Here is a 22,634-nt window from a genome sequence, read left to right as displayed (position 1 = left end):
ATCTTTCAATCAAGTCTGCTCTCTCACCCAACTTGCTCTCTTTCCCTCTTTCAGCGTTATTCCCACCACTGATTTTTCCATTCTCTTCTTTCCATTCGATTTCGTCAGTTTTCAAGTCTTACATCCATAGATTATTGCTGGTAGAATACACTGATTGTAAACTTTGCGTTTCAAACATAAAGGTAGAGAACCTATCATATCTTTCTACTCACCAAACATTTTCCAATCAACTATAATTCCTTATTCTATTTTATCATCATGATATTTAGTTACTTTCACCATCTGGCCTAAAAGATTATACTCTTCAACTTCTTCAAGACTCTCACTATCGATTATAATTTCTTAACTTTGAACTTTCGTATTGAACATTACTTTTATCTTACTCTTTTTCATCTTTAAACCTATTTTGAGACTTTCCTTATTCAGATCACTCAGCATATCCTGCAGATATTCTGCTCTCTGAAATAAGAATAAATCATCTGCCAATCTTTCGCAATTAATCCTCAAACCTTTCTTTTCCCAACTCAACTTTCTGAAAATCCTTCCCAAGAGGGCTATAAATAGTTGGAGTGAAATTGTATCATTTTGCCGTGTCCCTTTCTCGATCTTCATCTTTCCTGCATCTTTAGTCGAATTACAGCGGTACCTTTAGTATATTTTTTCTCTAACCCATACTATGTGTTTGCACCCTACTTGCATAGCAAGTTTGATATTGCCATTTGTTCGACCAATTCATAGGCCTTCTCGCAATCTGCAATGGCTAAACAAAGTAGGTCAAGAAGAATGACCAAAATGATACATGGACTCGGAAATTTGCCTTACGAAGAGAGGCATAGGCATCTTAACTTACACTCTCTGGAAAGACGCAGCGTGCGGGGGTGATCTAATAGAGGTGTTCAAGTGGATCAAAGGCTCTAACAAGGGTGATGCAAAGAAGGTCATCATATAAAAACAACAGGGCAGGACTCGCAGTAATGGTTATAAACTGGACATATCTAGATTTAAGACGGAAATAGGCAAGAGTTGGTTTACTAATAGGGTGGTTGACGGATGGAATAGACATAGTAACCATGTAGTGAGCGCTGAAACTATCAGTTGTTTTAAGAAACGACTAGACAACTTTATGGATGGGGATGACAGGTGGTGATGGATATGGAGCTGCCTAGTGTAGGCCTTATGGTCTCTTGCAGTCTCCTTCATTCTTATGTTCTTATTTTCTCGATTAAGTGATTGTCTGTAAATGGTCTAGAGTTGAATATCCGCTTCTAAAGCCTGCCTGTTCTATTGGTCGGTTTCTATTTAAATTCTTACTTAGTCTATTTGTAAGGATTTTTGAGAATATTTGAACTATCTAGGTCTTTCTAGTCTCCCTTTTTATTAAGTAGAATTACTATAGCATTGCACCATGATTCAGGAATGCTTTCTTGGCGTAAATACTGTGTATATAACTGATTCAACCTAAATTAACTTCTCTCCCTGCGTCTTCCTGAAGATCTATTGATATACCATCTTCCCCAGGTGCTTTTCCCCAGTTTCAATTTTTCAGAGTAAACGCTACGTCTTCCTTTGTAACTTTTGGTACACTAATAAGGTTTACAGATGAATTTACTGACTCAACTACGGTCTTTGACTAGAAAAGCTCATGGTGAAATTCTTCTACTCTTTTCACCATTCTGCCTCTGTATTTAATAATATCTCCATTTCTATCTTTCACTTTCGAAGATATTATTTGCTGCCTGCCTCCCTAGTCATGACCTGAGCCCCGGTCACGCACCGAGGTTCGACAATGTCCGAAACGTCCACATGACATTTCATATTCAATCTAAAATAGGTTTTTATATTGTCAAAGTTTGCTCTCCTGAAGTCTGGTACTTGGACGTTATTCGTACTTTTTAATTCTTCCCAAATAATATTAAATCTTATTTCTTGATGATCGCTAGAGCCTAGACTATCTCCCACTTTTCCGTTACTCATTAGGTGCTCATCATTAGTTGAAACTAAGTCCAGAGTATTTACTCATCTTGTAGGATCGGTAATCACTTGTTTTAGAAAATTATTCTGCACCACATCTAGGAATTTCTTTGTTTCCTGATCTATTAAAGTTTCCCAGTCAATGTTTCTATAATTAAAATCTCCCATGATCACGACGTTTTTGTACTGGGACGCTCTGTGAATGTCATGAATCAGGGGATCAGTCTGCTCAATGAGGTTAGGAGGTCTGTATAAGACGCCAATAATAACTTTCTTATTCTTGCCTATAATCTCTACCCAAATAGGTTCCGTACAGTCCTCTTCCTTAATCGAATTGTTGATAATACAGTTTATTGTATTGTTAACGAAAAGTGCTACACCTCCCCCACTCCTGCCAACTCTTTCCTTGTGAAAAAACTTATATCCTTCTATTTCGATTTCCGGAAGGAAATGTTTATAAGCCATGTTGATCCAGGACTCAATAATAGCTATAATATCGAAGTTCTTTACGCATGCTTTACCTCGCAGCAAATAAATTTGGTTAATTATGCTTCTGCTATTTATATAGTAACCTTTAATTTTATCTTCCCTCCACCTGCTTTGGTGATTCTTTTCACAATTGTTTCTATTGCCTAAATTATATTCCGATACTTCCCCCCCTGCTCCTACGTAATCTACCCGAAAAAAAAACCTGTAGGATGCCTACTTCTCGCTCAAGGGATTCAGTAAGGAGCCGAAATCCTTTGGGCGACAAGTACACGCCGTCCCTTGTATATATATGTTTTCTACCATAAAAGCGGTCCCAGTTGTCGACAAATGCCCATCCATTGACCTTCCAATGTTTTGCCAGCCTGCAATTCATTGCAATAGCCCTGGAATGCCACATGCCTCCAACTCTACGCCTCGGAAGGATTCCACATACAACAGGAACACCTCCCCTATTTCTAATCTTGTCTAGCGCATCCCGGAACCGCGCAAACAATTCCTCACTCCCTAACTTACCTATATCATTGCCCCCGGCACTTAAGCAAACTACAGGGCCCTTACCTTCCCCTACTAAACACTCTTCAATCCTATCTCAAACATTTCCTATCCCCGCGCCGGGGAAACACACCTGTGTCCTATGTTTCCTATCTTTATCTCAGAAAGCCCTGTCTAAGTACCTCACTTGAATGTCTCCTACAACCAAAATCTTACCTGTGAGCAGGGATCCAGCGTCTGCCCTTCCCTTCTTCTCTTGAGTTTCATTTGCTTCTTCTTCCTGCAGATTCGCTAGAACTTGAAACGAGTTCTTGTAAGCGAGCGGGGCTGGTGAGGACTTTTTTCCACTAATCCGCATCTTATTTTTCGTCGTTTTCCATCCAAGCTCATAGCTAGTTTTATCTTAGGTATTTTGGGCCTTCGAGTGGAGAACTCGATTCTCCTCTTTAAGGGACTTTACAGCATCCTCCAAGGCTTCAATTCTACTAAGTAGAGATTGTACCTCATCGGCGCTGAACACGGTAACACAACCGCTCGCCATATCACTAATTGAAGCAGTTACCCAGATGACCTGACCTGAGTGACGACTACTTTATTTATGACTATAACATTGCTAACGCTCTTGCTCTCATCTAATATGAAGTCTACTTCATTCTTTGTTGTTTCAGTTGGATTTCTCCAGGTCCAACTACGACCTACAAGCTTTTGGAAGAGTGTTCATTGTTCTTATGTCGTAGTTCTTTGCAAATCTGACCAATATCTCGCCTGTCATTTCTCTCTTTCTCTCTCTCTGTTTCACACGCACGCACACACACACTCACACATATATACATATATATATATATATATATATATACACATATGTGTATACACGTACATACATTGTGATGCATTTCATGTTATGATTTGTGGTTCTTACAGGCTTTTGCCGAAGGAGATGACAGCTCTTCTATATGGAAGGCCGAAGGAAAGGAGAATCAAGACATTTTCAAAATTCAGATGACTCAGAGCGAGCTTGCCGAAGAACTCGGGATGACAACTGACTCCTTTATCTTTATCAGAGTAAGTTGTGGTTTTACCCGGCAACCGCCCTCATAAAGGGGAATGGGATTTTGGTGCATCTGTATATTTTGTGCTTCCTCAGTACTGACGACAAAATGTCAGGGTAGTATGGTGAAATACTTTTTCTATGTAAAAATAACCATACGGCTAGACTGGTTAAAAAGAGAAGGCGCACAGCGAAACGTTACTACGAAATCAAGACTGCCAGACAAGCGAGATTGAACCCAAAGGGATTCTTTCGTCTCTACAGAAAAAAGGAAAGGATAGGCCCAATAAAAAACAACCAAGATATCATGATAAATTCAGAGGACAAAAATGAGCGAGGCGTTTAATAAATATTTTCTCATTGTATTACAAAGGAGTGGTTAGATATGATACCTGACTGCGCCCCGATTTTCAGTGGGGATGAGGGAAGTAGACTAACTAGCATCAGCATTAGTAAAATAGAAGTAGTCAGACTGATAGACTTAAAGCTACAAAATCCCTGGGTCCAAACGTAAACATTCCGAGAGTGCTTAAAGTGTGTAATTCTAAATCTGCGACCAGTTAACGGGAACATCTAATAAGTCGGTAGACACTGGTTTTGTGCCTATTGCTTGGAGGCAGGCAAAGGTTGTTCCTATTTTCAAAAAGGGAGATAAATTGTCTATATACAATTACAGGCCAATCAGTTTGACATCAGTTACAGGTAAAATGCTTGAATCAAGAAGAGCTGATAGAATCAGATCACATCGAGACATAATTTGATTCATGACTCATACCATGGGTTATCTTTTTAGAGTAATGAATTCAAGGCGTCAGATAACAATGATAGTTACTATGTTATTTATCTTGACTTGAGCAAAGCGTTTGACAAGGTGCCCCACCAGAGATTACCAAGTAAAGTCAAAGCCCATGGGATAGGAGGATTTTTTTTTTTTTTTTTTTTTTTTTTTTTTGAACGGGTTAAAGCATGGACGAGCGAAAGAAAACAGCGGGTCACCATAAACGGTGTCAAATCCAAATGGGGGAGTGTTTCTAGTTGAGTTCCCCAGGGCTCGGTTTTGGGTCCCTTATTGTTCATTATGTATATAAACGACTTGAACAATGGGAAAAATAGTGGTGTTAGTAAGCTTGCGGACGACACTAAAATAGGACGCCTAATTAGGTCAGGAGAAGACGCTGAGATTCTACAGGAAGGTCCTAACACATTGTTCACATGGTCGGTGAAATGGCAAATGGACTTCAATACACAGCGTGTTAAATGTAGGTTTATACACCCCATAAAGCAGGTATAGCTTAGATAACATTGTTTTTAAGATAAAAATGAATAAGAGAGACTTGGGAGTGCTAGTGAGTCCTGACCTTAACTCCTGGAAACAGTGCATTAGCGCCAGGAATGGAGCTAAGAGAGCGTTAGGTTTCATTACTAGGACGGTTACGAATAAATGTGCAAAGGTAATGATCAAATTCTATCTGACGTTAGTTAGACTGTCCTTGACTATACGGCACATTTTTTGGTCTCCTATAGAATGGATATCAATTCACTAGCATCAATACAGAGAGGATTTACCAAAAATATATATGGGCTTAGAAATTTACCTTATGAGGTCAGGCTTAGGCACCTCTGGAAAGATGCAAAGTGCGGGGTGATCTAATAGAGGTGTTCAAGTGGATTAAAGGTCTTAACAAGGGTGATGCAAACAAGGTTGTCATTTTAAAACAAAAGGGCAGAACTCACAGTAATAGATTGAAATTGGGCAATTTTAGATTTAAGAAAGAAATAGACAAGAACTAGTTTACCAATAAAGTGATCAACGAATGGAATAGACATAGTAACCACGTAGTGAGCGCTGAAACTATCGTTGTTTTTTTTTTTAAGAAACAGTTAGACAACTTTATGGATGGGGATGACAGGTGGTAACGGATACGGGACTGCCTAGTCTAGGCATTATGGTCTGCTGTAGTCTCCTTTATTCTCGTGTTCTTATGTTCTTCTTTCAGTAGGATCCAAACCAGGGTGTCCTCAGACCCAAGATAGTTGGTCTTAGTGTGTTACATAAATCACAAAACTGTTTATGACACCACTCTGTCCTCTAGTCCGACTCAGATTAACATCTCGTGAGGAAAGTACAGCGCAGACATGACTTGTCGTACGGTTTTTGTGATACGATTGTTACCTTTTACGATCTTTCGTTATAAGATTGTTCGTTAATACGATCAATCGCGATGTAATTCTTCGCTTATATGATATTAAATTCCTTTATCATATCGTTATAATTTTGTTATCATATCGAAATAGTTTTCGTTATGAAAACGTCATACAGTAATGACTAAAAAGTAACTGAGCAAATAACAGTAAATGTTCATGATGAATCTAATAGTAGACACCTATAGATTATATTATGACAATCAAAATATTCAGCATTTACTAAGCGATTACAACAAGCCTTGTACGACTTTCGTCGATTTCTAGAAATAATGTGGAAATTTTATATTATGTACAATTACTAGTCTATAACAGAGCTGAGAAAATATTCTTAATCATTAGAGTATCTCAATATATCTCCAAAAGTATAACGGTAGCAAAAAATCCTATATCTAATTTGATTACTAAATTTTTTTTTTCTCTCTTAAAATGATTTCATAATTACAATAATTTAAAATATATCTTTTATAGCAAAAAGAAGAAATTTCTTAGTCTTCAAAATTACATGAAATCATGCCATAAACATCTATAACATACAAAATCATAATAATATGGTGTAAAAGTTCACTGTGATGCTTCTAACTATAATGAATATAATATATAATATAATAAAAGGATAAAAATATAATAATAAATCACTACAAAATATGATCTAGGTACGATATCATATTGCAATATAGACTTTTGTATTTGCGTAATAATAAGCACATATTCGATGATCACGTGATCATTACAATGCTGCTTCGCCTAGTGGCCAAATTTATAAACCGAACTATTCACTATTCAAATCGACGGTAGTATCCAGTCACTATAGCAACTAGAAATACAACAGATGCAAGACCCTCACGACCGTTGACCGTTAGTGTTCCAAGCGCGCTCCGAATGTGCTCCGACTTTGTGGTCCAACGAAGAACGAAGAGTAAGAAGGAAAGTAAGACATAAAATTTAAATCCACGTGGCGCTCACGTCATGGTGTTTGTGCGTGCACACTTTGCGGAAAACCAAAGAACCCAATCAAAAACCTTCACTGCGTTTAGTGCTTTCTACTGAACGCCGGCGCATCTCGCCGGGCCGTGCTTCTCTAACGATGCTATTTCGGAAATAATTCGTGCATGACCGTTCATACTCCGAGTACCCTCCAAATGCTCCCCGATTTTTTGGTCTAACAAAGGACAAAGAAGAAAAGACACCAAATTTCAACCCATATATCGCTTCGCACGAAACCCAAAGGACCCAATCAGAAATCTTCATTGCGCGATAGGATAAATGGAGTGAAAATCAGATGTTCTATTATAGAAGGAAGACCAATGCTGTTTTCAGTTGTTCGTGCAGATGAATAAAGATGACGGTTCGTGTAATGTTTAAACTTTTGTCTATATTCAATTATCAATTAACTATTTTCAGTTGTTCGTGCCGATGGAGAAAGATATAGACGGTTCGTGTAATGTTCAAACTTTTATCTGTTTTCAATGATCAATTAGCTTAAAGATTACCTCTTCCATCTGCACTATTTTCAGTTGTTCGTGCAGATGAATAAAGATGACGGTTCGTGTAATGTTCAAACTTTGATCTATTTTCAATGATCAATTAACTAAAAAATTGCCTCTTCCACGTATACTATTTTCAGTTGTTCGTGTAATGTCCAAACTTTGATCTATTTTCAATTATCAATTAACTCAGAGATTACCTCTTCCATCTGCACTATTTTCAGCTGTTCGAGCAGATAGATAAAGATAAAGACGGTTTTGTAACACTAAAGGAGTTCTGGAGCTTGATGGTCACTTTTGCTAAAGGCACTTCTGAGGAAAAGGCAGACCTTTTGTTCAAAATCTACGATTTGGATGAATCTGGTGAAATTTGCGTAAATGAACTCAAAACGTTCTTCAAGTAAGTATTTCATAGTTTTCGCCATTGCATTAAGTTGACCCAGTTCGGCTTTTTAAAGAAAATGACATAATCATTCCTCATGTTTATATATAAGTTATGGGATATGATCTCAGTTGCTTCTTAAGATGACTGTCCATTCCTTAGGTTTGCCCTTGAATCATTCCTCAGTTTTATATATAAGTTATGGGATATAATCTCAGTTGCTTCTTAAGATGACTGTCCATTCCTTAGGTTTGCCCTTGAATCATTCCTCAGTTTTAGATATAAGTTATGGAACATGATCTTAGTTTCTTCTTAAGATGACCTCAGGTCTACCCTTAAATTATTCCTTACTTTTAGATTATAAGTCACTGAACATGATCTTAGTTGCTTCTGGTGACTCTCCATTCCTCAGGTCTGCCCTTGGGAGTGAAGGCAAAGGATATGATTTGGATAACATAGTGAAGACGGCCATGGAATCGCTGAATCTGCATCACACACAGTGCATAAATCGGGAGGACTTCGCCCGTCTATTTGCAACACAAGGCGACGTGTTCCAGAAACTGAGGATTGACGCCACACACAATGTGGCATCCCGCAAAGAAACGAGATTCTCTTTATACGGTTCTCTACCTAACCAGCAACCTCAAACTCCCAACCAGGAAGAGGAGGAGACTCCTCCAGAGGAGGACCAGGTCGACTTGGAGAATGTCACTGATGGCACCAAGAAGGAGTGGCAAAAATCCTTGATGTCAGTTATGAGAAAGATCTACAATAAACAAACGCTCATCTTCTGGGCTCTCTTGTACACCCTGGTTATGTTCTGGGTCTTCGCGGAACGTGCTTATTACTACAGCGTGGAGAGAGAACATGCAGGGCTGAGGCGCATCGCAGGCTACGGCGTCACTGTCACCAGAGGGGCTGCCTCAGCCATGATGTTTACTTTCTCATCACTCCTTGTCACCATGTGTAGGAACACTTTTTCATACCTCAGGTAAGGACGATGGCATCGTAGCTGACGGGCTTTAAAGGTACATGTGAATTCCAGCAAATGTCATTGTTATAGCTGGACACAGTGTTAGTGGCATCGTAGCTGACGGGCTTTAAAGGCATATGTGAATTCCAGCAAATGTCATTGTTATAGCTAGAAGCAGTGTTAGTGTGTGTACACAAATGTTTATATGTTGGGTAAAATAATAACAACGATTTAAGGATTGAGTATCTAGTAAACTAATAGTCACATAAACAATAGTTGTGCCGCCTTTCACTATTTTAGTATGTGAATTCCAGCAAATGTCATTGTTATAGCTAGAAGCAGTGTTAGTGTGTGTACACAAATGTTTATATGTTGGGTAAAATAATAACAACGATTTAAGGATTGAGTATCTAGTAAACTAATAGTCACATAAACAATAGTTGTGCCGCCTTTCACTATTTTAGTATTAAACACAATAATTATGATTACTACTTGAAACTTGTGCTGCAAGACAATGTGTACTATGAACTAAGTTGTTTTCCTTGACTTTCAGATCTAGATAGTACGTCTGATCTCTCCAGCTGGAAACTATGTGTGTGTGTGTGTATTTACCTAGTGGTATTTACCTAGTTGTATTTTACGGGAAGGGGAGCTATGCTCGTGGGGTCCCGTCTTCATATCTCATTTTATCTAAACAATTTTTAAATTCATGTATTGTTTTTGCACACACCACTTTCTCATCTAACTTGTTCCAACTGTCTATTACTCTGTGTGGAAAGCTGTTCTTTTTCAAATCTCTTCTATAGCTGTCTTTTTTTATTTTCTTTCCGTGTCCTCTTGTATTTCTGTCATCCCATTTTATCAGATTCTCTCTATCAGTAATTTCTATGCCTTTCATGATTCTGTAAATAGCTATCAAATCTCCTCTCTCTCTTCTTTGCTCTAGTGTCTGTAGTTTAAGTTTTTGTAGTCTCTCTTCATATGATAGTTTTGAGAGTGTTGGTGCCAGTTTTGTGATTGCTCTTTGTATTCTTTCAAGTTTTTTTATACATTTTTTTGTACTTGGTGACCATATCGTTGCTGCATATTCCAATCTTGGTCTTATCAGGGTGATTAGGATTTTCCTCACCATTTCTTCATCCAGGTATGTAAATGCCACTTTGATTGTTCTTATTAAATTATAAGTTTCTCCAAAAATCTTATTTATATGTTTTTCAGGTGACATATTATTCATAACAATGACTCCCAGGTCCTTCTCATTTTCTACTTTTTTTATTCCTTCTTCTCCCAAATTATATGATCCTGTTATTCTGTTTTTGCTTTTTCCAAATTCCATTATACTACACTTTTTTGTATTGAACTCCATCTCCCACTTCTTACTCCATTCCTGTACTTTATTTAGATCTCTCTGTAGTGATTCACAATCTTCTTCAGTTTTCACTCTTTTCAGTAGTTTTGCATCGTCTGCAAAGAAGCTCATATAGCTTTCAATTCCTTCATCCATATCATTAATATATATAGCAAACATTATTGGGGCCAGGACTGTTCCCTGCGGGACACCGCTTATTACTTCATTCCATTTTGAGTGCTGATCTCTTATCACTACTCTCATTTTTCTTTCTTGCAAAAAGTCTTCCATCCAATTTAGTAATTTACCTTGTATTCCTCCTTCAGATTCTAATTTCTTAAGCAACTTCTTATGTGGTACTTTGTCAAAAGCTTTTTTTAGGTCTAGAAATGCACAATCAGCCCATCCATCTCTTTCTTGTATTATATCTATTAGCCTTGAATAGAAACATATTAAATTGGTGACGCATGATCGTCCTTGTCTGAATCCAAATTGCCTTGGATTTAGTACGTTGTTTTTTTCCAAGTATTTTACCCATCTATTTTTGATAATTCTTTCACAAATTTTTGCTATTGTACTTGTTAGAGAGACTGGTCTATAGTTGGTAGGTTCTTCTTTATTTCCTCCTTTATATATAGGTACTATATTTGCTTTTTTCCAATCTTCTGGAACTTTTCCTTCTTTTAAGGAACTGCTTATTATGCTATGTATTTTGTCTGCCAGTTCATTCCTGCATTCTTTCAGAATCCAGTTTGCTATTTCATCTGGCCCATGTGATTTTCTGACATCAAGATTACTCAAGTGTATCAACATTTCATTCTTTGATACTTCTATTTTTTCTATAGGGGGGACTTTCTCTTTCCATTCAATCTCTGCAGGTTGTATATTTTCCCTTGTAAACACTGATTTAAAATGTTTGTTCATAATTTCTGCCATTTCCATTTCCTCAGTGTATTCAACTCCTCCTTGTCTTAATTTCTCCAAGTCTTGTTTGTTTTTCAGTTTATTGTTTACAAATCTGTAGAATAGTTTTGGTTGATCTTTACATTTTTCTATGACGTCTTTTTCATATTTTCTCTTTTCCTCTCTGCACTTTTGTACATATTCATTTCTATAACCAGTATATATTTTCCATTTTTCAGGTCTTCTGTCTTTTTTCCATCTGGTCCAGGCTTTGTCTCTTTTGTCTTTTAACTCCCTACAACTTTTGTTGTACCAGCATTTTACATATTCTTTTTCTTGTTTTTGTCTTGGGACATACTTTTCCACTCCTTTTTTGTCAATTTTTGTCAAAATATTCCATTTCTCTTCCACTGATGTTTCTTCTTTGTATATTTCTTCCCAGTTTTCTTGTTGAAAGAATTCTCTTATTTTATCAAAGTTTGTTTTTTCATACATCATTCTTCCTTTTCTATATTGTTCATTTCTTTTCATATATTTTTCTTCATTAAGTTCCAGTTCAATCAATATGTGGTCACTTTTACCTATTGGTGTTTTATATTCAATCTTGTCCACTATTCTAGGTTCAGATGTAATTATTAAGTCTAGCCTCGATGGTTCTTCTTCATTTCTATACCTAGTGTTCTCTTGTATCCATTGTGTCATTGAATGGTCAGTAATCATCTCAAGTAGAGCGTTTCCCCATGAGTCATCACCACTCTTTACTGTCATTTCTTCCCAGCAGATTTCTTTGCAATTAAAGTCGCCCATCATAACTATTCTTCCTCCATCTTCCATTATTTTATTTAATGTTATCTTTGTGTCCTCTAACATACTTTTATGTTCACTCTCCTCCCATGAGGCTGTTTTCGGAGGCACATAATTGATCACAAATTTTCTGCTCTTCTTATCTCTGTCTTCCACTTCTATCATAATCATCTCTACTGTATTCTTTCCATATATGACACCTTTCACGTTTATATCCTTCTTAGTCAGGAACATAACTCCACCCCCTTGCTTTTTCTCTCTGTTTCTAATCCAATAATTGTATGCATCATGTCCTACACTGTTGGGTGGTAGTGGGCCTTTTAATTTTGTTTCTACAATTCCCATTATGTCCGGTTCTTTTTCTTTCAAATAATCATTCAGCTCATTCAATCCTGTTATTAATCCATCTATATTTGTGTAAGACACTCTTAGTTTTCTGCCACTTCCATTGTATTCTCTGTTTCCCTTATGTTTTTCTTTTGTATGTCGAACTTCCTTAGTTTCATGTTCACTACTCTCCAATAGAATCTCTCTTTCTCTGACTCCGTTCTGTTCTCGTTTTTTGCCTTAGCTTCCAGTCTTTTCTGCTTTTCTTCCTCTCTTTCCTCTTTATTCATTTCTCTTTTTATCCATATCTTTTTGTATTGTTCACTTGTTGCTAGTTTCCCTGTTTTGGATAAGATATTCTCTGCCGTTGTTTGTGACTTGAATTTAATCTTAATTGGTCTGGTCTTGTCTGTGCTATACTTTCCGAGTCTAAATTTCTCTTCGATTTGTTTCATAATTTCTGGTTCATCTTCCTGAACTGATTCTAGTAATTGGCTTACTTTTTCATTTTCCTCTTTGATTCTTGTGGTTCTATCTGTGTTGTGTTTCTCTTCCATTCCTAATATAATTATACATTTCTTCTTGTCTGCTAAATCTCTTACTATATTCTCTTTTTGTCTCATCACTTTAATAACTGAGTCTTCAGTATGTTCTTTCAATTGCTGTTTGACTATGTCAGTGAATGAAACCTTATTTCCTTCTTGGGTTTTCTTCCAATTTTTACTTTCTTTAGCTATCGTTTCTCTGTTTTCTTTACTATTCTTCTTCAATTCCTCATTCTCCACCTTTACATCTCTTAACTGTCTTTTTAGGTCTTCTATTTCATCAGTTAAGTTTTTATTCGCCTTTTCTAGTTCTTCCAATCTTTCAACCCTTTGTAAAATGGTGTTCATATGACCTAACCTACTCTCCAAGTCCTCGATCACCTTATCAACCTTCTTCTCTAGTCTTGTCAGTCGGGGGGGGGGGGGGTTTGTGTCCCCCCCCACTCTCTTTAAATCCCTTGAAAATATTCTCATCACTTTCTACTGTATTGTTCCTATCTATACTTCTAATCTTTACATTCTTATTAGACATTCCGTCGTCCTCCAGCTCGTCTTGTGGTCGTTTGTTTACTTTACGGCGGTCTGTTTGGACCAAGTCCTCTACTTCCTCATTACCTTCCATTTTCCCAGCAATCCCTCCCCTTCTCCTCTTTCCTTACTTTCCCACTACCCCACGAGCAATTTCCCCCCACCCTGTAAATACAAAAAGGCACTTCTCTTTGCGTTGGGATCCACAATCTGCACTTTTCTTCAGAACGTTCTTCAAGCCGTCCGTTCGTTGAAAGTGTGTGTGTGTGTGTGTGTGTGTGTGTGTGTGTGTGTGCACGTCAGCTTAAAAAGAGAATATCAACAAAACTTGAATATCGTCAGCCTCATAGAGAGAGTACCTAAGTAATTTTTTTTTTTTTTCAATTTTTTCGGGAAATTGAAAAACAAAAAAAATCTGTTTTATAAATGTACCAGAAATCGGCGAAGAAACTACTTAGGCAATTTCTTTATGAGGGCGACGATATTGTTAATATTTATCCACCGTATAAGATGCCCTTCTGACTGATACGGTATCAGTCAAAAGAATTAAACAGACTTGACCGTGCACAACCGCATTCACTATTCCATGGCGAAAGTTACTTTTACGATCACCCTGTCCATGTTATTGTAGCGAACGTCCCTTCTACGATCTCACCCTCCATATGATCGTCTTTTTCTGCCTCTCCCTGTCCATGTTATTGTAGCGAACGTCCCTTCTGTGATCTCACCCTCCATATGATCGTCTTTTTCTGCCTCTCCCTGTCCATGTTATTGTAGCGAACGTCCCTTCTGTGATCTCACCCTCCATATGATCGTCTTTTTCTGCCTGGTGATATAATTATCTTTCCGTTTCAGAGAATCCTTCCTGCATCCCTATTTCCCATTTGACTACATGATCGACCTTCACCGATACTTCGCGTTCTGGGCTCTCTTCTGGTCGGTGATACACACCATAGGCCATGCGATCAATTTCTACCATATCTCAACCCAGACGGCATCCGACCTCACCTGCCTCTTCAGGAACTTCTTCCGGTCGTACGTACCGTTTACTTCTGTCTTTATGTCAAAAAGTTAACACCATTATCTATTAAATAATATATTGTTTTTATTCTTTTTTTCATTCTGGAAGCTCAGTCAGATATTTTGTGACGGAACGTCGAAGTTCATCTATGTTTACTCTGCCATCAATGTTTAACTTGTTTACCTGAACAACTGAACAGTAATTATTTTTTTCATTCTGTTCATTGGAATAGCTGTGGATGAATCAAGAAATAAAATTATAATGTAGTTGAAGCGGGTTGATGCATATTAATCTTACCTCTTCAGTCAGAGTTCCACAGCTCAAATGAGTGAATGTGAAAACATATGTTCATATCAGATAATTTTATGGCCGTTGCGCATAGGACTCGAACCTATCTTCTACGAGCTGAGGTCTGCTCTTTGGTGAAAAAGGAAATGGGGTGGGAGGTAGCGATCTTTCCTAATCTCGGGAACCAGTAACGTTCAGAGTTCAGAGAGTTTTGTACCTCCAGTAGCCAAGCGGATTAAGGCACCGTCTCGGTAGCCTCTTGGCCTCAAAGTGGTAGGTTCGAGTCCTATGCGCGACGGCCATAAATTTATCAGATTGATATCACTGTTCACTTGCGAATTTCTCACATATGCTCATATATGTACTAACCCAAACTGTTCACCAACTGTGACTGTTGAGGTCTACCTCGATATTACAAAAATACAGTTATGGAATAAATCATTAGTGGCAGTGATGTCATTCAAATAATGAAACCCAGCCGTTTGTGTGGGATCTGCGCCACGCGGACCTCGGTTCGAAACTCGCTGACGGCTGGGTCTCATATGAAATCACAATTCTGACCAAAAAATTTGTCCACGTCTGGAGTATTTCCTCCTGTCGATCCAAAACAATGGTTTCCTCCAAGTAACCAAGTAATATAGTTACTTTGAGTGTTGCTGTAATACTCTGACATGTATCAGAAAGCATACTAAAGACAGGAAGGTCTACGTCAGGAGGCGCGTAGCTGCACCCTAGGCCGTTATATTTGCCCTATGCGCTTGGACTGTTAAGGTCAGGTAACAGTCAGTGTTGGGGATCGGAAAGGGGTGCGGGATTCGAACCCACAACTAAACGAATGCGTCATCGCCACGTGTTTTTATTCTAGATCAGCTAGTGCATGTGGAATGACAGTGATGGCATCAATAACGATAAAAAAGGTTGATTATCGTAATAATAATGACAATAATGATATTGATGATACTAATTGAAATAAGAGTTAATTGACGATAACTCCAACAATATGGCCTAGATAGGGGGGATCCTAACGCAAGCAACGGTGACATGTACAACAAATAAGCATATCCATGTCTAATTTTACATTTTTATTTACAATTTCTCTTAAGTTGTTGTCGTCACTGTTCCCATCTTAATCTCGATGGCCTCTATAGATAGGGATTCTAATGCAAGCAACGGTGACAACTACAACAAATAAGCATATCCACGTCTTATTCTATATTTCTATTTACAATATCTCTTAAGGTTTTGTTGTCACAAGAACATATATAAGAACATAAGAATAAAGGAGACTGCAAGAGACCATAAGGCCTACACTAGGCAGCTCCGTATCCATTACCACCTGTCATCCCCATCCATAAAGTTGTCTAATCGTTTTTTTAAAACAACTGATAGTTTCAGCGCTTACTACATGGTTACTAAGTTTATTCCATTCATCGACCACCCTATTAGTAAACCAATTCTTGTCTATTTCCTTCTTAAATCTAAATTTGTTCAGTTTATACCCATTACTGCGAGTCCTGCCCTGTTGTTTTATTATGATGACCTTGTTTGCATCACCATCTTAATCTCGATGGTGGCCTAGATAGGTATCCTTCTATTTACAATTTCTCTTAAGGTTTTGTCGTCATTGCTTCCATCTCAATCTCCATTTGTCTTATCCCTGCGACATCTCCTTCAGAACCCACGTCTTGCCCAAGTTCCACTACTGGTGTTGGGAAACGGTCACGGGCCTTACGGGCGTGGCGCTCGTTCTTCAGGCAGCTCTCATCTACATCTTCGCCTTGCCAATCGCCAGGAGGAACTTCTTCAGACTCTTCTGGATCACCCACAACTCCTACCCGATCTTCTACTTCCTCATCCTCCTCCACGGATCCGGACAGCTCGTCCAGGTACACAGGAACGTCTTTAAAAAAAAAAAAAAAAAAATCGATGACCTTGGTGAATGCTTACTACCCTTAGAAAATAGAAGTCTAGTCCAGCATTGGCTACACTTAAGGAAATTACGGGTAGATCAGCCAGTAAACTAGATAAACCAAGAAAGCTAAGTTGATTTAAGTTTTCTAATGCAGCGTTTCTCAACCTTTTATTCTTGCGTAACCTTTAAAATAAATTGTATGTCTCAAGGAACCCCTGAAAAAAACATATACTATATCTTTCTCATTTTATTTTCATCGTAATAATAGGTTAGATATTACATTATTACAATAACCAAGAATATGTCGTGCGTGTTTAATTATATTACGTATATGAAATTAAATATAAAATCAAAAGTGCATTACCTTATCACACTTGTTCTCGCGGAACCTTTAGGGACCTTTTGCGGAACCTCAGGGTTCCGGGGAACTCTGGTTGAGAAACGCTGTTCTAATGGCAGAAAGCGTTCGCCAAGGCTGGCGAAAGGATTAATAGTACGATCCATATTTCTTGTTCTCTTACTCAAGGTCTGAACAGCAACGATATAACATCATAAAACAACAACGATATGATGTCATAAAACAGCCACGATATGACGTCATAAGACGCGTCAGTTAACTGTTTCACAACTCCGTGACGTCAGATCGTCTGATTTCTTTCTGAAGTGAAATGACCTGTTCTTGTCTAGACCTAAGTTGTTTGTATCATACGGAGATTACGATGATAGGATTTATACTTTAACAGTTTTCAGAACTAAATATATTTCTGTTGACATACTTGTAACTGGCTGCAAACTTGCTTTCCACGAAAGAAATACCATTCACTCGCTCTAATTCATCCCACAATTCAGTCATTACATGACCCATTCAACTCTGAGATGAAGAGTGAATTCTTTTTGGACAATCATTCGCGCAGAAATTACCAGTCCAAACGCGAAAATAAATAAATAAATAAATAGATAAATAGATAAATAAAATAACAACAATAGCAACAATAATAATAATAACAATAACAATGACACTAATGGTAAAAAAACAATAATCATTCAAGGTCTGCACCCTAAAGCAGGGATAATAGAAGTCAAAAGTCACCAACATTCATATTCCTGTGGAAACTAGTCTACAATCATAGCATAATGCTGCATAACTCTGGTCAGTGGGGGCATCACTAAAGCCCCTAAATTACTGAGTACATAGAGCTTGTGTGTCAGTAAGAGAATATTCAGTCCACTGAACAACCTGAATGGATAACATAATCTATATTCTTCCATGGCAATTACCAGATGACACTTTCGAAGCAGCTGGGGTGTGTGTTTAGATGATCAAAAATGAGTTAATGGATACTTTATGATTAAATTCAGTGCTGAAATGATCTCAAAGAGGCTAGGGAACAGCAACACATAACTCTGGGGTACATACTTTATGATTAAATTTAGTGCTGAAATAATCTCAAAGAGGCTAGGGAACAGCAACACATAACTCTGGGGTACAAGTATGAGCCGCTGGGCCTAGACAGCGCGCCTCCGAATTGGAGATCTCAGAATCACCAACGAAGACTGACACGAGTACTTTGCTTCTTCTTGCAGCCGCCTTTCTTCCACTTCTTCTTCCTGGGCCCCTGCGTCCTCTTCGTCCTCGACAAGCTGTACAGCATCTCGAGGAACAAGTTCAAGATCGAGGTCGTCAAAGTACATCACCTTCCTTCAAGTAAGTCACCACGAGGAACCGCGTTCCAAATTTACCTTTGCATGTATTTCATTGACATCTTCAACACGAGGGGGGTGGGGTGGGAGGGGGAGGCGCAAACCCCAGGTTCATGATTGTACCGATGCTACTTTGAGAACAAAAAAGAGGTTAGATCGGGTCAAGCAGGGTCGCACTGTCAAAGTCGCGTCAGGTCTACCCTTGTGGGCGACATAACGCGCGTTCCATGCCACGTGGTTATAGCGATGTGTACAGGATCGATCCTACCATTTGAATTTAGTCCATCCACTCATATGAATAAAATTGAGTTCTCTCGAAACAAGACCTAGAAAATGTACCATGATATTGAGGTACCGATTTGGTTTAATGTCACCCCTCAACCCTATGTTAGGATGGTGCGCTTTACACTTTGTAGCGTGGAATTGAATGAACTATGCCATTAGTTCAGCTCGCTGATAACAGGGTTCGAACATCATCACCACGCACTTCGCCGCAAGTAACGACGCTCTGACTCACTCGGCGTCTAGGCGAGTTAAATGTTTTCACAGATTTGTAAGATGAACTATGAATCTCACTTTCGTATCTTCTAACAACGAATTTCTTTTCTCCGAAGATCTTCATTCTTCTTCTTTTTTTATAGTGTAAAAATATATTCTGTTGTGCATAACGCCGTGTGTCACGCCATCTATTTTGTAGGAAAATATTCTACTTAGGGCCTTTACCATTGTTTTTATATATTCAAGATATCTATTAACTATGTTTCGAAATATCTGTTTCGAATTCCGTCTTCGAAATTTTGATTTACTTCGAATTCTCTTTTCGAATTTTCTATTTATTTCGAAATGCTTCTTCAAAATTTCCGTCTACTTTGAATTCTCTTTCCGAAATTTCTGTTTATTTCGAACTGCTGCTTCAAAATCTCTATTTACTTCGAATTCCTTTCCGAAATTTCTGTTTCTTTGAATTCTTTTATACACCGCCATCTCCGAGCTTCCTCGCTCTTGAAGACCCATGTTGGTTTCTTCTCCCCCAACAGACGTTTACTTCAAATTCTTTTCGAAATTTCTGTTTATTTCGAACTGCTGCTTCAAAATCTCTATTTACTTGGAATTCCTTTTCGAAATTTCTGTTTCTTTGAATTCTTTTGTACACCGCCATCTCCTATCTTCCTCGCTCTTGAAGACCCACGTTGGATTCTTCTCCCCCAAAAGACGTTTACTTCGAACACTCTTTTCGAAATTTCTGTTTCATTGGATTCTTTTGTACACCGCCATCTCCCATCTTCCTCGCTCTTGAAGACCCTCGTTGGATTCTTCTCCCCCAAAAGACGTTTACTTCGAACACTCTTTTCGAAATTTCTGTTTCATTGAATTCTTTTGTACACCGCCATCTCCCATCTTCCTCGCTCTTGAAGACCCACGTTGGATTCTTCTTCCCCAACAGACGTGACCATGATGGAAATAAAGAGAAGCACATCCTTCAGCTATTTGTCCGGGCAGTGGATCCGGATTGCCTCCCTGGGCATCAGCGATCTGGAGTACCATCCGTTCACGTTGTCCTCGGCGCCGCACGAGCCCAACCTCACTCTCCACATCCGCGGCGTGGGTCCGTGGACAAACAAGCTGCGCACCGTCTACCCGGACTATGAATCCATCAAAAATGATAAAGATTTCCGGTACCACCCGGTAAGTAATTAAGATCATCTTTGATGTCGACTTTTGTGTCTCCTATTTTTGTGTGCGTGTGTGTGTGTGTGTGCGTGTGTAAGATAGGCCGAGAGAGAGGGGCGGGGAAAGAGGTAGATAGATAGAAAAAGGAAGAGAATGAATTAGAGAGGAAAGACATGAGTGCTATAAAAAATTAAAATCTTCGGCCATCACCGAAGCCGGAAGGGATTTTGGGCCTCACCAGCTAGTTTCTCTTCCCTCTTCTGGAATGCTAAAACTTGGTTCCCAGGCACTTTTATGGCAAACGTCAAAGAATCCTAGGAATCCTAACACTCAGATGAGAGTCGGGAGGATAACTAGACAATGCATGGTCCTTCGGCGTAACTCGAGAACCCACAGTCCAGGAATGTCTTCGAAGGTCTTCATTCTTCTTCTTTTCTTATGATTTTTTAATTCAATTTTATTCCATATATTATTTTTCTGCCCAATGACGTCTCCCAATTATTTATACTAAGTTTCTGTTATTCATCTCAGGTTTACATCGACGGACCTTACGGAGAAGGCCACCAGTCGTGGGGGAACTACGAAGTGGCCGTCTTTGTTGGGGGCGGCATTGGTGTAACGCCTTTTGCCTCCATCCTGAAGGACCTCATCTACAAGACCCAATCGCCCACCTACGTCCTCAAGACGAAGAAAGTAAGAACCTAGTATCTTGTTAAACACTTTCGTCGCATTTCACGTTCACAGAATATAAGGACTGCAGGATCTACATCTCTAAACGAGACCTCTTAGTTCTTTACTTTCGTCCACCGATTCTATGACTGTTCTTCTCTGACTCCAGATATACTTTCTGTGGGTGACCCGCAGCCAGAAACAGTTTGAATGGCTGACAGACATCCTGTGCGAGGTGGAGAAAATGGACAAGAGAAATATCGTGAGAAATCACATCTTTATCACCGCCTTCAAGAGCAAGTTTGACTTCAGGACCATCACGCTGGTAAGCGGAGGTCCAAAACTGTGGACTGTCATGTGCTTAACCGTATACGGCGGGGTCCTTCTGACACACACACACACACACACACACACTTTCAACGAACGGACGGCTTGAAGAACGTTCTGAAGAAAAGTGCAGATTGTGGATCCCAACGCAAAGAGAAGTGCCTTTTTGTATTTACAGGGTGGGGGGAAATTGCTCGTGGGGCAGTAGGTAAGTAGGAAAAGAGGAGAAGGGGAGGGATTGCTGGGGAAATGGAAGGAAATGAGGATGTGGAGGACTTGGCCCAGGCAGACGGGCGTAAGGTCAACATGAAACGACCACCGGACCAGCTCAGTGATGACGAAATGGCAAATAAAAATGTAAAGATTAGAAGTATAGAGAGGAGCAATACAGAAGAAAGTGACGAGAATATGTTCCAGGGATTTAAAGAGGGTGGGGGGGACACAACCCCCCCCCCCCGACTGATAAGACTAGAGGAGAGAGTTGATAAGGTGATCGAGGACTTGGAGCGTAAGTTAGGTAACGTAGACTCCATTTTCCAAAGAATTGAAAGGTTGGAACAACTAGAGAAGGCTAACAGAAACTTAACTGAAGAAATAGAGGACCTAAAAAGACAGTTAGGAAATGTAAAGGAGGAGAATGAGAAATTGAAGAAGAATAGTAATGAAAACAGAGAGAAAATAGCTACAGAAGCTAAAAATTGGAGAATAACTCAAGAAGGGAATAAGGTTTCATTCACTGACATAGTCAAACAGCAATTGAAAGAACATAATGAAGACTCAGTTATTAAAGTGATGAGACAGAAGGAGAATATAGTAAGAGAATTAGCTGACAAAAAGAAATGTATAATTATATTAGGAATGGAAGAGAAACATAACCCAGATAGAACCGCAAGAATCAAGGAGGAAAATGAAAGAGTAAGCAATTTATTAAAATTAGTCCAGGAAGATGAACCAGAAATTATAAAGGAAATTGAGGAAAAATTCAGACTCGGAAAATATAGTACAGATAAGACCAGACCAATTAAGATTAAATTCAGGTCACAAACAACAGCAGAGAAAATTCTATCCAAGACAGGGAAACTAGCAACAAATGATCAATATAAAAAGGTATGGATAAAAAGAGAAATGAATAAGGAGGAAAGAGAGGCAGAAAAGCAGAAAAGACTTGAAGCTAAGGCAAAAAACGAGGAAAGAACGGAGTCAGAGAAAGAGAGATTCTATTGGAGAGTAGTGAATATGAAACTAAGGCAGTTCGACATACTAAAGAAAAACATAAGGGAAACAGAGAATACAATGGAAGTGGCAGAAAACTAAGAGTGTCTTACACAAATATAGATGGATTGATAACAGGATTGAATGAACTGAATGATTATTTGAAAGAAAAAGAACCGGACATAATGGGAATTGTAGAAACAAAATTAAAAGGCCCACTACCACCCAACAGTGTAGGACATGATACATACAATTATTGGATTAGAAACAGAGAGAAAAAACAAGGGGGTGGAGTTATGTTCCTGACTAAGAAGGATATAAACGTGAAAGGTGT

At 38.7% G+C, this 22,634-nt stretch overlaps 1 protein-coding gene across 2 annotated transcripts in view; it reads left to right on the top strand.

Annotated features, from left to right (window-relative positions):
* The window catches only part of LOC143035018 (dual oxidase 2-like), a 100,867-nt gene that overhangs the window by 56,092 nt on the left and 22,141 nt on the right, over positions 1-22,634 (top strand). For both annotated transcript variants that reach the window (XM_076201418.1, XM_076201417.1), the window contains exons 19-27: positions 3,874-4,014; positions 7,914-8,089; positions 8,484-9,062; positions 14,355-14,534; positions 16,484-16,694; positions 18,305-18,425; positions 19,866-20,107; positions 20,624-20,785; positions 20,931-21,086. In XM_076201418.1, the coding sequence (XP_076057533.1) occupies positions 3,874-4,014; positions 7,914-8,089; positions 8,484-9,062; positions 14,355-14,534; positions 16,484-16,694; positions 18,305-18,425; positions 19,866-20,107; positions 20,624-20,785; positions 20,931-21,086 (1,968 nt within the window). The remainder of the gene's footprint in view (positions 1-3,873; positions 4,015-7,913; positions 8,090-8,483; positions 9,063-14,354; positions 14,535-16,483; positions 16,695-18,304; positions 18,426-19,865; positions 20,108-20,623; positions 20,786-20,930; positions 21,087-22,634) is intronic.

The sequence above is a fragment of the Oratosquilla oratoria genome, chromosome 18 (assembly GCF_046742065.1).
Source record: "Oratosquilla oratoria isolate Oo_2021 chromosome 18, ASM4674206v1, whole genome shotgun sequence".
Taxonomy (NCBI): domain Eukaryota; kingdom Metazoa; phylum Arthropoda; class Malacostraca; order Stomatopoda; family Squillidae; genus Oratosquilla; species Oratosquilla oratoria.
This window is presented reverse-complemented; position numbering and strand designations above follow the sequence as displayed.